This window comes from Lachnellula hyalina (assembly GCF_007821495.1).
Source record: "Lachnellula hyalina strain CBS 185.66 chromosome Unknown contig00011, whole genome shotgun sequence".
In the NCBI taxonomy this organism is placed as follows: Eukaryota; Fungi; Ascomycota; class Leotiomycetes; order Helotiales; family Lachnaceae; genus Lachnellula; species Lachnellula hyalina.
In genome coordinates, this window is record NW_022157125.1 from 49,820 (window position 1) to 64,344 (window position 14,525).

The following is a 14,525-nucleotide window of genomic DNA, read 5'->3' on the forward strand; positions in this document are numbered from 1 at the left end:
TCTTCAGGTTCTCCACAACAGCATCCGTAGAGACTTTGACGACCTCTTTGGCTTTCTCGGTCCACATCATTGTTCGTACTGGGGGGTGGCGTTGCGGGGTAGTGAGGGGCAGTCTGTGATCCTGGATGGGCCGGTGGAAATTAGCTTGATCCTACTCAACATCACAAACGAAAGAAACATAACGAGCCCATGTCTACAGGTACACTGTAGTGTTGGCGACGAAAGTATGAAACTTACTTTGATGGTTTCTCGTCTCTTGTGCGAGCGAGAATCAGCGACCTCCTGGTCTATTGTCTTGGCTCGGGAAAACCGCTTTGATGTCGGGGATGGTGGGGTACTGTTGTTGGCTTCTTTGACGCGAGTTGCGACGGCAGTGCGAGCGACAATCGTATCGTTCGCTCAATCGTTGTTGTCAAAGCCGACGGTGAGATCTCGATGCTTCAATAGAGGTGGCAATGTATCGTGTTCCAAGAAAACAGCTCAAGGCAAGGTGGGCAAGATTCGGATTCTTGCTCTATTTTGTCGTGGTTGTGGAAGGAAAAGAGGAAGCTGAGAAGCGAGGGAAAACATTCTATGCACGTCGACTGTGAATGTGTCCGCCGATGCCGCCCTCACTTAAAATGCAGCCTAAACAAAGCCTTCTGCTTTATAATCTGATGGAACGGAACTTTACTTCCACAGATGGAGAAACAGTGCTACAGAGGGACTTTACTGGATACATTGATCACGTTTTACGGGCCAGATTGCATATACAGTTATTATATTGCTGTCTTGAAATCGAAAGGGCACCATTCTGCTTCAATTACCTCAAGAGGTTCTAGAATTGCAAGGATCTTGTTGTAGAGAGACTTTACTGGGTTCATTGTTAACGATCACATTTTGAGCGTCAGATTGCTTATACAATTTGTTTTGGGCCATCCTGAAGCACAAAGGGGTATGATTCTACTTCTGTCACTTAAGATGACTTGAATACCGCAGAAGGGATGTTTTAAGAAAGAGATTGCGGTCGATACTCATGAGCCTATCCTCACTCTGAGTTCTGGATCTTTCAGGATATGTGAGAGAGTCTGGTTGTCATCAGAATGGCCCCAGGAACTACATGCGTGCGTGTAAAGGGATCCCTCATCCTCTCACTACTAGATTGACGACTTTTGGCTTCTTTAACGATGTTCCATCGCCTTCAGTCTGGACAAGGAACTGTGACTCTGCATTTTCAAAGAGACCAAGAACTCTAGAAGGATAAGCGTAGACCCAATGCTTCTTCAAACTCACGATGCCTATGGTTAACCTTGTTCCCGAATATTGAGGACGTTGTTCCGAGCATCGCAGTATTTTGGACAGTAATTTCACGCCGCGGTCAGCATCGGCCTGGAATATTGCCTCCACCTCGGCCAGCTTCACTTTCCAATCAAAATACAGTGTCCTGAATCGGCAAACCATCAATGCCGACTTCTGACATACGGTTGTAATCCTGGTCTTTCAAGATCCCGCTCGGCTGTTTGTATTACGAAGCATGATAACATAGGACTTTGTACGGGCACAAAAAGCACCTTGAATGCCATCTTGATTTCCGAATCGCTCATGTGGCATTTGTTGAATTCAGAGATGAAGCTATGTACAGGAAGGCCAGTATCCTGAAAACAACCAAGAGGATATTCTGGATTCAGAGTCATGTACTTAATTTTTGGAAGAAAATTCTCCAATTCCTTGTTCCTGGAGCGAGTCTCGAATCGCTCATAAGGTCCCACCATTTACTTGCATTTTTGGGTATCAATAGCCAGAGCTGGTAAGTGTGAACACGCAGCATAGAACTTCTTCAGGACTTTCTCCACTTCCGCATACTCCTCCTTCACAACGACCAGCATTGCCTTGATTCTCGAGACGCAAAATTCCTCATCGGTCTCACTGACCGTTCTATTATCCGTTGAGTTGGTCGCTCCAGCCTTGTCCTTCTGCTGGCCATAGTGCTGGACTTTTCACAACTCTCCTTCACCTTTGTGAGACCTAGGATGGGGTAAATGGTTCCCTTGAAGATATTAGTGGATGTACTTTCTCTTGGGAACATGCGACCCAATACTCTAAACCTCGTTCCTGTTTGACTGAAGTTGTAGCGATGTGACTGGGAGTTCCACTCCCTGGGCGTGCGTCAGGTTACCGCTGCCTAAATTCCTGTTAGAGACGGTCGTTCACAAATACGGAAAGTCGCCAAGTTACCTTGTTCAACTATACCCGCAGCACCTCCTGGTGGATCCTTGCTACCGGAATTCTCTCCAACTTTCGACCTTTGTCTCTTCGCCTTGTGCGCGGTGAGAACATACACTCCGTTCCCATCTCGTTCGTTTCGGGCAGTATCAAGATCATCATCTTGCATTCGACCACCTTATCTTCGTTGCCTATCACCTGATTCTGGAATCAGTCTCTGTGGCTGATAATCTTCCTGCTGCTGAAGGCTTTTCTGTTGAATGTTCTGCGGCAGCTCCGCAAAAGATATTCTGTCGATTGCTGCATTGTTGTTAGTAAAATATGTTGAATTTTGAGGGCGCGATGAATGTGTTGTACCTCTGAAATTTGTTGCACCGTAAGCATTTGCGAGAATTGCTGGCGAATCACTGGTCGTAACCTCGCTGCTCTCTTCGAAGTCATTGACGGTGCTCAAGACCGTCTTCTCCCTGGCCTCGGGAGACTCAAGCTTGCGGATTGCGCACTTATCCATCATCTTGCTTCTGATATATAGCATGTCTGATGGGTAGCGTTGATGCACCAAAGGATTGATGGATATTTACCAAAGTTCTTTCCATGTGATGTTATGCGCAAGCATTTTCATCAAACGGAGAAACTAAAGGGGGCAGAGTGGTGAATTGCAGGCAGAGAACTTGGTAGTAAGAATCCAGTTTTTCAGTCTTTCAAGAAATGACAGCTTGTCCTGAGGCTTCCTTTTCTTATCAAGAATGGAAATAGCTTTGTTAGACAGGTCATGGTTGGATGCTACATGCATCTGCTTTGGACAATTGTTATTGTGCGTGGTTCCTCACGAATGGCATCAGACTTTGCCTTTCCAAGCCCCACCCAGCTTTACTCTTCCTGTCTCGGCCCCCCTCGTTCTGTGTCTTTATTGCCAGTCGTTTGGGAAGACCCACTTTGTAGCTGGCCAGTCGGAAGCTGCAAGGGGAAAACTAAAATTGGGGCGAGGGGGGAGTTCAGAGGCTTGTATGCTTTGGGAAAGATGTCTGGCAGAAAAGAGGCAGTGACGGGGGGTTCCTTGTTGATGATGGCAATAAGAGACGTCGGAGTGTGGCCCCCACGGCTCAAACCGACAGCTATCAAAGGCTGGATAGCCAGTGAAGGATGTTTACTTTAATAGGGGATTTGAGACACGGATTGTGAGGGAGTGTTACTACGAGAATGGGGATGGGAAGTGCAAGACGTGACTCTCCACTGGTTATTTCGCTCCACAACAAGGTCTGGATAGCTGGCGATGAAGGTCTTTCTGCCGTTCTGCTCAGGAAGGTGGTTGTCTTGTAGGATCTTGCCACCGGTGAGTGATTTGACGACATGCAACAGAGCTCAAGCAGCGAATAGGGGAGGTTGTTTTTGCATTGGGGATGGCTGTCTTGTAGAATCTTGCCACCGGTGAGTGATTTGACGACTTGCAACAGAGCTCAAATGGGGAATAGGGGAGGCTGTTTAAAGAGGGGTGGATGGGGCGGTGATGGTTTGCTGCTCCAGGTTGCTCTGGCGCTGGCAGCGGCGTGGCATAATGGCTCAGAGTCTCCAGCAAGCTGATAAAGGGAGCGTGGGGGTTGATTTTGCGACGTGCAGCAAAGCAGCTTGCCGTTGCCCGAATAGGTTGCAAGAGGGGGCGCGCCGAGAGCCTGAGGTTGTTCTGGTGGTGGTGAAGGCGTGCCCAGGTGGACAAGGGGCTCAGGCCATCGGAGAGATGAGGAAAGGGGCGGGGGGGGGGGGGAAATGTTAATCCGAGCGACGTGCAACGAAAGAGCTCACCGGTCCTCGAATAGGTCATAAAGGGGGAGCTAGGAGCTCAAGGTTGTTCCGGCGACGGCAACAGCGCTCGAGAGACCGAATCACGGGGTTCTTACCATGGCAAAGCCGCGATAGAGAAGGCAACGAGGTCTATACCGGTCGTAACGCTGAATTTGTGCATCTACATGGCAGCCACGGAAGCATCAGCAACATTAGAGAGTCCAGATTCAGGGCTCTGTTGCTATGGAGGCACAATAACCCCGTAAAAAGCCTATGGTTCTGCCAAATCGTGCCTATATCTGGGATTGTAATGGCCACGGGATCATCATTAAAAATAGCATCCTACGATTCTAGGAAGATCATGCCAGGATTCAGGGCGGAAGCATCCAAATCCGTAGAAAAGCCCACGGTTCTACAAAGATCGTATCAGAAAGTTCAGGGCTACCTGGCCATGAAATCACCAAAAATGCGGAAAAGCCATGATTCTGTGGACATTGTGTCATCATCCATGGCAACATCATCAAGGAAGAAACGCCAGCAACCATTGAAACCCCCACTATTCTACGAGATTAAGCATGAAAGAGGGTACATCAAGATCCTGAGTTCAGTATTGTCCGATGGTGTGGACTTTGGGCATTTGAAACACTATTTTGCGGCAGTCGAGGCAATATGACAGGAGCAATTGACTCTCCAAACGAATTTAGAGAGGAAATCGTTCCAGAGATGCCCGAAGCAGGATATTTATTTTGTCCCCAACATGATAACCTGGCCAATGCCATGATCCTAGAGTCAGCATACTTGTTCAAGTAGATCTTGAGAACCGAAATACCGCCCTAAAGGAATTGAGACAGAATTCTAGGAGTACCTGGCTCTGACGATCGGTCTTGAGACAACCCCCTTGAGAAGGTTACTTACCACCATCAGTTCAGTGACCACAGCAGAGACTCCCCACGATTGCACGAAAAGTATGTTTAATATCAGGGGCGGATCACCATCGAATCATCAAAAGCATAAAGATCATTGGGTGCAGACAGCCTTTCATGATCTGCTATCTTCTATGTGACACTCCCAGGTTTCTTCAACATCTCAAAGGTGGATAGACCTTTGAAGCCCATATAGTTGTTGAGGTTTTGATTATACGCCTCTCAAACCACGATGAGCCACATGCCTTGATTTCCGGTGCCTCCAGCTGCTCCAACTCGCTCGGCCGAGAGGAAGATTGCCTTTCTGTCAGTTTGTCGGAGGGTGTCGACATACTCCAAGTCCATATTTCGAAGCTCGTTAACCAGTTCTTCGATGTCAGGAGTTGGGGTTCTCTGCGAGTGGTTGACCGTAGATTGGATTGGCAACGGCAAGTATTGGAGGTATGTCTCGGGGAGGGTCTGGCGTAGATTCTCCAAAACTGCCAGGTCCGCAGTGGTTGGCACAAAACCAACGTAATTACCTGATATCTGTTAGTACAGGTACAAGCAATCATAACGCTCTAAACACTCAGTCTAGCTCAATGCTAGCGATCGAGACACTTGTTGAGTATCTATGCTGGACTTGGAGAGGGAATGAAGCTAGAACGTACCATTCTCGACCACGAGGGGTACAAGTATAGGTGCAGGCGAAAGGCTTTCTGGACGCGGGGTGGTGTCGTCTTCTCTCATTCGAAAGCCCGAAGGCACTGACAATGATCTATTGATTGTTATGAGTTTTGGATGACGAGAAAGAGATGGGACAAGGGAGCGAACCTCTGCGCCATGGTATTTACGCCTGCTGAGGGTTAGGAACGTTCGGATATGCCTTAAGAGACTTTGGACCATGTACAGAGGGAGATTTACCTTTCGATTGCCTACTGGTCTCGATGCCAACAAAGTCTTTGCTTTGGAGTTTAGCTTTTCTGTTGATGGAAAGAATTTTCAGGAACAGATGCGATGCTGGCAACCATATATTCACTGGCTCCACCGCGATTGATATGAACGAATGACGGCTGGCTGCGAGTTCGTGGGGGGCTCAAGAATCGGTACGGTAACTGATTACTGTACCAGACAGTCTGCTTGGAATATTGTGAATTAAAGTCACTTTTCTAGTACGACATGGTCACGCACCCCAATGGATTCTGTGGTAGTGTGCTTCCAAAGACAAAATAGCTACGTGTTTTCCGGATGGAAGATGAGCTTTATGGCACGGATTGAGTTGATATTCTTGGGTCACGGAATTCGGGGTTGTTCTATAGGACATTTCGGGCTATCTAAATAGTTGTATGGGAACTAATCTGCAAGACATGGCGGAAGCCAAGGTACAAAGTCATCCTCATAACATGGAAGAACCAGAGAGTACATCAAGTCCCATGTCAGAACCGGGTCTCCAGCTTTACGCTTCTGCTCAACAATTCTGGCCCATCGGATCAACTCAAGATCGAGCACGGAAAGGATGGAAGGAGAATGAGCCCAAATCCAATTTCTCGCCCATAAGTTGGCCAAATCAGCATCTTCCTGCCCCTCACTCAATATCCGGGCTTCATGATTCATCAGTATTCTCTCCGCTCTATACTTTGCCATGATTTTCTCTTCGGTCTTGAAAATCAACTCAGACACCGATTTGTGGTCAAGAAACTTCTTCACGTCTCGGGGCACTGGGATTTTGGTCGGAACAACAAAGTGTATCTTCTCAAGTTTCTCAGAGAACAACTGTCCGAGGACAAACTGCCAGATATATTCCATAAGTTGTGGCACTTCTTGACGTGCCCAACGTTCAACGAAATCGGACCGTTGGCCCGCAGAGGTAGAAGTCCCTTGGACCTGGACCCAAGCGCCTTGGTCCCAACTGTAAGCCCCAAGAGTCAAGTTTGGTGCCCATTGTATAGTTTCTCGAACCAGCCCTCTTGTCTTATCGTCGAGTGTATTGGCAGTTGGTTTTCGTATCCAAGGGATACCGGGAGGTGGTGGGATTCCTGAGGTCGCAGAATCTCTTCGAAGATCCTCATTGAGATTGGCCCAGCCAGAGGCCCAGTCGTGGCCGACTGGAACTTGGCGCGGTTGTAGTCTATAAAGCCTGACCGTCTCACGTTTCCGAGCAATGATCCCGGCCTGGAAATGCTGTGGACAGATGCGTTCCGGACCCCATGGTGTGTAGTGGAGGATAGTAGAAGCCATTGTGAAATAGGTTCCGTATTGGTAGCGGTGATAATATTCCTTGAGTGCTTCCCAAGTCTCTCCATTGGCGAAGAGAACACCAGGAAAGGGTGCAAGAGCTTGCGTCTTTAAGTTGCTACTGTAGATGGCGTAGTCTGGACTGCGGGTAGGATGATTGTACGTCTTGAGGATCAGGATAGAGGGTTCCCCGATAGCGACATCCTTCCAGATTTGGACCCTGATCTCTGTTGGAAATCTGGGTTCTTCATGCGGAATAGGATCTCCAAGCGGAGTGGGATTTTCAGACTGGATAAATGCAGCAACTGTCGGGTCCAACTTGAACGTCTTGCTATGGATGTCTGAGTTGCGGTTAGTGATAAGCTGCCGTTGGACCACCGATCGTCTCACCTGAAGACTGCGATCCTTCGTCGCTCAAGCCATGCTTTGATGCCGCATCATTTCGTTCACCCATGCTGCTGTTGCCTTTTGCTGTGTCAGGACCGATGCGTACTCCGGGGCGGACACTTATGAGACTGAGACTTACGCGCTGAGGATGTCGTCACTCCTTCTCTGACTGCTACATGTGCTACGTTTCTAGCTATGTTTCTACTGCTTTCGCTCGGGGAAGCGCTCGCTCTCAAAGTGCTTGGCAGTGTTAGCCGTTGTCCAGGTGGAAACAATATGGAACGTAACCTACTCTGCGGCTGACCCATGCTGCCTGATCTGATCTGTGCTTGTGGAATGTGGTGGTGTTGTTGAAAGGGCGAAGGTGTTGTGGAAGCAGGACGAAGGGACGTTCCTGGTCGCCTTTTATATGAAGGGAAAATTCGCCTTGTGTGAATGAATGTTCATGTAACCACATTTCACGGAGCATTTAAACGAGGACGGCTGGACTATACCATATCATTTTGCGGCCTTAGCACTATCGAGTGATAGAGTGCTGCTCCTGAGATAAGAAATTTGGCTTCATATTATATGGTTAAGTCACGGAGGTCAGGCATATTATACAGTGCTTTTTGCGGCCTTGAAGAGTTGCGTATTATTCACTAATCTAGGTGATCTATGGGAAGGTTTCCAAGTGTCAGGACGACCTAGAACTTCTTGAAAACAATACGGAAGCCTGGAATCCATGAAGGATATGACGAGTCTCCTGCTTTGTTCATTTCCAATGCATCATTAAACCAATACTCGATATATTTCTGGAACAGGCGAAGAATCTGAGGCGGATACATGCCCCTCCATTCCTGCGCCTCCAACTTCTTGATATCGTCGTCTTCCTGCTTGATGTGGGAAAGTATGTCTTCTTGACTCGACATCAAGTCTCTGTCAGCTATACCCTTCGCTCGGATCTCGGAAACTTTTCCCTCGAAAGCAGCACTTCGGACTGTGCAGTCTTCATAGCCCTTCTCCATTCTATAATAGGAGTAATCTGCAATCACAGGATCCTTCAAATAGGCAACCCCCGCCCTTCTCTCGGCCACTATGAAGTATACTGTCTTAAGTTTATCCTTTGAGCAGTACCGCACGAACTCGTCTAAGACCAATTTGACGAGTTTTTTCGTAGCCGCCTTGGAAAACCCCTCAAGATCTATATTGCTTTCGAGATATGTGCCAAGGAGGAGTGCGTCAAAGGCAAAGGGCTGCGTACTTAGAGGTACGGCAATGGCGTTGAATCTGCGAATAAACTGCGCCGAGTTGATTCCCATCAGCCTGGGTAGTGGTACAGTCATTTCGGGGAGTGGCGTGAAGATTTGAGCAACAACGCTTTCATCGAGGGTACGATGATCTTCTGCAGAAAGCCCCTCTGAGATGTCTGCCTTCTGGGCTTTGAGAAAATGGATTGCGGGTTGCAAAGTCATTGGATGATTGATGTACCAAATTGATATGAAGCTGATAACCGAATGCTCGATATTAACAAGTCTTCCAGTTTTACCCGATCTAACGTAGTGATCCTTGCAGCTGCTGTATGATTCTTTGCAGGCGAGAAGAAATTGCGGCACAGGCGCAACATCTATTTCGGGGACTGTTGGATAGCCAGAGTGTGCGTCAACTCTGTATACGCCGGCATGGTTGAGGGAAGCCAACTCCCAGACCATGTTTCGAAGCTCAAGTGGTATTTTGGGGAAAGGGTGGAAGGTGGTGGGCCCTGAGAAGGTCAGTGACTGGTGAGACATTGTAGGATAGGCAAGCCCTACCTTGGGATATATTGTTGCCAGTATTAGCCTTGGATGAAGGGCCGTTTATATCCTTAGAGTTTGAGGTCTCAACGTGGGTGTCTATGTTGTGGTCAGTGACAAGTTCTATCGTTGAACTTCGGAGAACGTACCCTTAAAATGGGTGGCATCATTGCTCAGGCCAGGGTGGGAGGTTGTGCTGACGATGCTGCTCTTGTGCTGGGAGACTTCGCTGGATTCATGCTGGGATGATGCGCCGACAGTCTTAGTCTTCTGTTGCGAGGTCTCACCTGAGACAGCTTGCGCCGATTCGCTGATGATGTTGAGGTTGTATCTCTGCGAAGTGGTATCGTCATCTCCTTTTCCGTGACTTTCCATGGTGCCATTGAAACCTATTCTCATTGTCAGTATTCTGGTCCATTTGAGCAGAGCGGATTGGAGCTAGGACTTACTCGCGCATGTACTGTCTTGATGATCATCTACCATACCCCCCAAGCAAGCAGTTGAATTGTTCAACGCAAGTGGATCGGTGCTGGGAGATGCCATTGCGGTCTGGGTGTCTTTGTGGGGTTAGCATAAGGGATGGATGTATCTGGAAGAGCTACATGCCTTGATGCTTGCCTTTGTCTGGTACGGAGGACCATTCAAGAGCCTTAGGATAGGTCGTGTGAGTAAGAACGTCAGGATCGGGTTCGTGAGTGCGAGCGTTGAGGTTGGGGGTAGTGTGAGAGCGACTCTCCATCTTGATATACTACGCAAAATAGTGTCAGCTATTCCTGCAGGCTCTTGGTTTAAGGAAGGGGTTGGACTTAGTGAGAAGTGTACCTTGATGCTGCAGTCAGGAGTGGGTTCGAAGTTCATTTGTTGAGAAGCTGGGAAATCTCAAAATTCAAATATTCAGACTGTGGCGATTTAGGTCTGTGTACTGGAATACAGGAAGCGGCTGCTTACCTACTCAATGAAGGAGGATGTGAATTAGAGTGAGTTGGGATATATATAACCACGTGACGATTATCTCACATGACTGTGTCTCATCCATCTTTGTCGGTCTAGTATGGAGACCTTGACTATATACTGTCCTTTAGAGAGACTTTCATGGCCTCCCATTATTTTTTCCCAATTACTTACTGGTTTCCTAGAGCGTTTGTGAACTCAAACTGGTCGAGAAGCTATTGTGGAGCCCTCGCTTGAAGCGAGCTTCAACCACAGCCTTCAATATTTCAACACCAGCACCAAAGACTTCACAGCTCTCTCTACATTCCTCCCGAGAACTCAACTCAGGAATAGAACATCACATTTGATGAATCAATAATTTCCAAGATGGCAGACCCGTCGGAATCCACAGAGATGCAGCTCTCAAACCACACCTCCTCTACGCAGCACCCCGCGACGCAATCAACTGTCGAGAACACTCCAAGAGAAGCCGTTGATCTCAGTCTTGAAGACCGCATGCAAGACGCTCAAGTTGTGCGAACGCCGCAGTCAACCTTTGAGTACACTGTATTGGAGCCCGTCCATGCCAATGCAGAACCAACCTCTCAACCCCCAGCTACCGGAACGCAGTCAACCATTGAGTACACTCCAAGAGAGCTCGTCCATGCCAATGCAGAATCACTTTCCCAGCCCCTAGCTACCGGAACGGAATCAACCATTGAGAATACTCCACCAGAGCTATCTCAATTCAATCCAGAGCAGCCTACACCAGGTGTTTACGCTCCAGTATCCCAGCTTACTGATGAACGAGAACCAACCCCTTCTTTGTCAGGATCTGCTATCCCAGATGCATGCGCACAGGCAACGCAGTCAACAGCGGAACTTGCACCTGTGTATTCCCACTCAGCAAACCACGCTCGAGAACTTGAAGGCTCAGAAACGCAGTCTGCTACCCAAGAGAGTAACGCGCCTCAAGATCTCGTGATGGACAGGCAGGAAGATGAGCTAGAACTGCCCACGCTCAATCCAGAGACAGGATTCGGAGTCGGTATCACGAGTGGAAGGACGGAGATTCCTGACAGTGAAGAGGTCTCAGATTGGACTCCTGTTAAGACAAGTCAAGTTGCAAGATCTGAAGATCCACAATCTACCCCTCTCAGATCTAGTGTTGACGTGCCGGGAATGATGGCCGAAGATGCGGATGAAAATGCACCTTTCTCTTCCAATGAGACGTTCGTTATGATTAATCACGCCGACGCATATTCTCAGACTGCCAGTCAGATATCTTCCGGAGGTCGGAATGTAGCCACGGGAGAGGAGGCCACAACCGAATCGACATTTCCTCAGATAGTCATCAGAAGCAGTCAAGGTGGGATCGATGATCTGGAGGGTTCCATTGATAGGGCCACGACTGTTTTGAGGAGTTCTGACGTTGCGTTTGGAGGTATGGGAATGGCTTTTCAACGCACGACTTATGGACAGAGCAGTTCTCGTGCTGTTCTCAGTTCGAAGGAGGAAGTTCCAGATAGCGACGATGATGAAGAGAGCTTTGAAAGTTCTGTTGATAGTCATCGAAACGATATCCTTCCCGGGCTTCCCAACTTGCAGGCACGTCGTACTGCTGTAGGATATGGAGCTCAATCCACGACCTCGGGTTTTCTGCAAGCTGAGAAAGTAGACGCTGTCATGACTGAGGGCTCAGATGATATTAGTCAACCAGACCAAGGAGGGCAGGGACGACCTACTGCTTCGATCAGAATGCAACAGCAGTGGCCGACCAACAGACGAGAGGCTGATCACACTGCTGGGACTGGAGCAAACTTCATTGATGATGACGAGACGGCTTCACATCACTCCGATTCCCTTCGAACCCCGGAAACACAATTACCTGGAAGCCAGCAAGTTCCCAAGAGGTATGTCTTTGACAAATCAAAAACAGAAGTCAAAGACTCTCAGTCTGTTAGCAGCACTGACGAAGAGTTCTCAAACAGTGCTATCGAGTCCGAAGACATGCCTGATACCCAACCATTCCGATCTGGTGTGCAGCTACCATCAGTAGGAGGCACAGATGCTCATTATTTGCCGGATACTCCAGAAGCACCGCAAATGACGAAGAGGTATGTCACTGCGGGAAGGACAGAAATCAAGGATTCTCAGTCTTCCAGTTTCACTAACTCCAAGTCACAACACAGTGTCGAGGACTCTTCACAACGCGTGCCAGATACCGATCCGATGCGACCCAGTATTCCGCTGGCCCCGGTAACACGCGTGTCGAAGAGACCTGCACCCGATGAGGAGAGTAAAGCTGGCGAGAGGTATGATTTGAGAAGCGCTAAAGAGAGAAAGTTCTCTTAGTCGTCCTGTGTCACTGACAAATATTCTTTTATATAGTAGCATTAAGTCATCTGCTGGTACGCTTTCGGCGAAGGAGGATTCCGGAATCAACCAACCCATCGCACCTTTGGACGAGGAAGTTCTTTCAGATGCCCCTCCTTCTTCAAACAGTATCCAGGAGCCCAGTATCGTGGCCGATATTCCTCCATCTCCTTCTCCGCCCACAGTTTCAGGAGCTCAATCTTCCCCATTTCGTTCATCTCTATTAAAGCCTATAGATCCTAGCTCCTCTAGAGGGAAGAAAGAGACACCAAACGCATACCAGAACAAGGATATCCTGATGGCAGAGTTGAAAGCCATGAAGATTGTGAGTCAACCAACACACCAAGGACAGAATTTGACTTTTAGCTAACACATCTCGCAATATAGTCATCCGTTCAAGCTCGGGTCGCAGCCCTAGAAGCAGAACTTTCTAGCAAGCGGACAAAGCTGGAAGCTGTGGCAAAGGAGTTAGTGTATGCGCCTTCCCGTTTTCCCGTCAACCTGGCATATCTGAAAAGCATAATACTAATCTCAATTAAAACACAGTGCACCAGCTGCAGGAACCGTTCAGAAACACATCAAACTGCTCCACGATTACAACGACATTCGGGATGTTGGACAAGGACTTGTGGGTATGATCGCAGACAACAGGGGCGTGAGAATTGGGGAGCTTTATGACGAGTTTGGAGTTGGTCTCAAGGACTGATTTCTCATTTTCCTATTTTCCTATTTCTCTTTACACGACTGAAGATGCTTTGATACTGCAATGGGGAGGATCAGTCATCAAATTATGGAGGCTCCTGCCTCTATATAAGTCCTTCCAGTTGGAGGCATTCAGCAGATAAGAAGAATACAACCTTTCCTTCGAACAGTCTTACTTGACCACTCCCAATACGATAATGTCTACGTGAACCCTACGATACACCGCTAACTCTTGGGGATGCGGTATACTCCTTGAGCACCTTTTCAATACCTGTTTGCTTTCTTGACATAGGCACAATACGGGCGTTGAGCAGAATTTGCTTGGAAAAACGTTGATTGAGCATACATGGTATCGAGAAATAAACGCAATTGTTCATGACTACACGTACGCATCCGCTGCATTCTTTCAGCATGAAAACCCAAACCTATTCCCATCCGCATAATTCGACGCCGAACTCCCCAATTCGCTTCAGATCTCTCACTTCTTCTCATTCTCCTTCTCATCAAGACAAACACAAATGGCAGCCATGAGCGCCAGATCGACATTCGGCGCAACAGTAACATAATAACTCTGCTGCCCGCCGAAAATCTCCCGCATGTTGAAGTAGCTCCGCGAGATTTGCGCTACGACTACATTCCCCATGGTGATTGTAGCGCTGCGATCAAGCCAGTCGCCTTTGACGAGGAGTTCTATAGGTGCACCATTTGAAGCGTTTTGGAAAGTTGCTATCATTTTCGACGTGCCGACTATTTGTTTTCATTCACCATTAGTATCCCTTTCTATCTTTCTATCTCTCCCTATACACAAGGATGAAAGGGTGAATGAAAGCAACTCCACTCACTGCTAAACTTCCCCTTAACCTCAAACAACACCTGTCCCCCAGGCGCCTCAGCATAAAAGGACTTATGTATACTCAACAATTTCGTACGTAGCGAGAAGAGCGGGCGGCCGGCTATATCGGCGAATTCTTTACGGTCGGACAGCGAGAAGGTCTGGCCGCGGCATTGCACGACTTCGTGGCCGGCCTCGTCGGTTATGTGGAAGGTGTCGCCGGAGAGGGACCATACTTTTTCTTTCATGGCGAGGATGGTTTGCCGGGGGACGCAGTAGGCGGGGTTGATGCCTAGAGGGGGGTTGAAGGGGGCGAGTTGCATAGGGGGCATGGTTGCGGTTTGGTTTGGCTTGATTGTTCGTTGGTGGTTGATAATAGGAGATGTGTAGATGTGTAGATGTGTAGGG

At 48.3% G+C, this 14,525-nt stretch overlaps 1 protein-coding gene across 1 annotated transcript; it reads right to left on the reverse strand.

The window, feature by feature from the left end:
• Window positions 1–13,763: 13,763 nt before the first annotated feature.
• Window positions 13,764–14,449, reverse strand: LHYA1_G002525 (Protein LURP-one-related; the record flags this gene model as incomplete). The annotated part of the gene is made up of 2 exons (XM_031147501.1): window positions 13,764–14,032; window positions 14,128–14,449. The coding sequence occupies 2 exons, from the start codon at window positions 14,447–14,449 to the stop codon at window positions 13,764–13,766; spliced, it is 591 nt and encodes a 196-aa protein (XP_031008873.1).
• Between the last annotated feature and the right edge of the window lie 76 nt (window positions 14,450–14,525).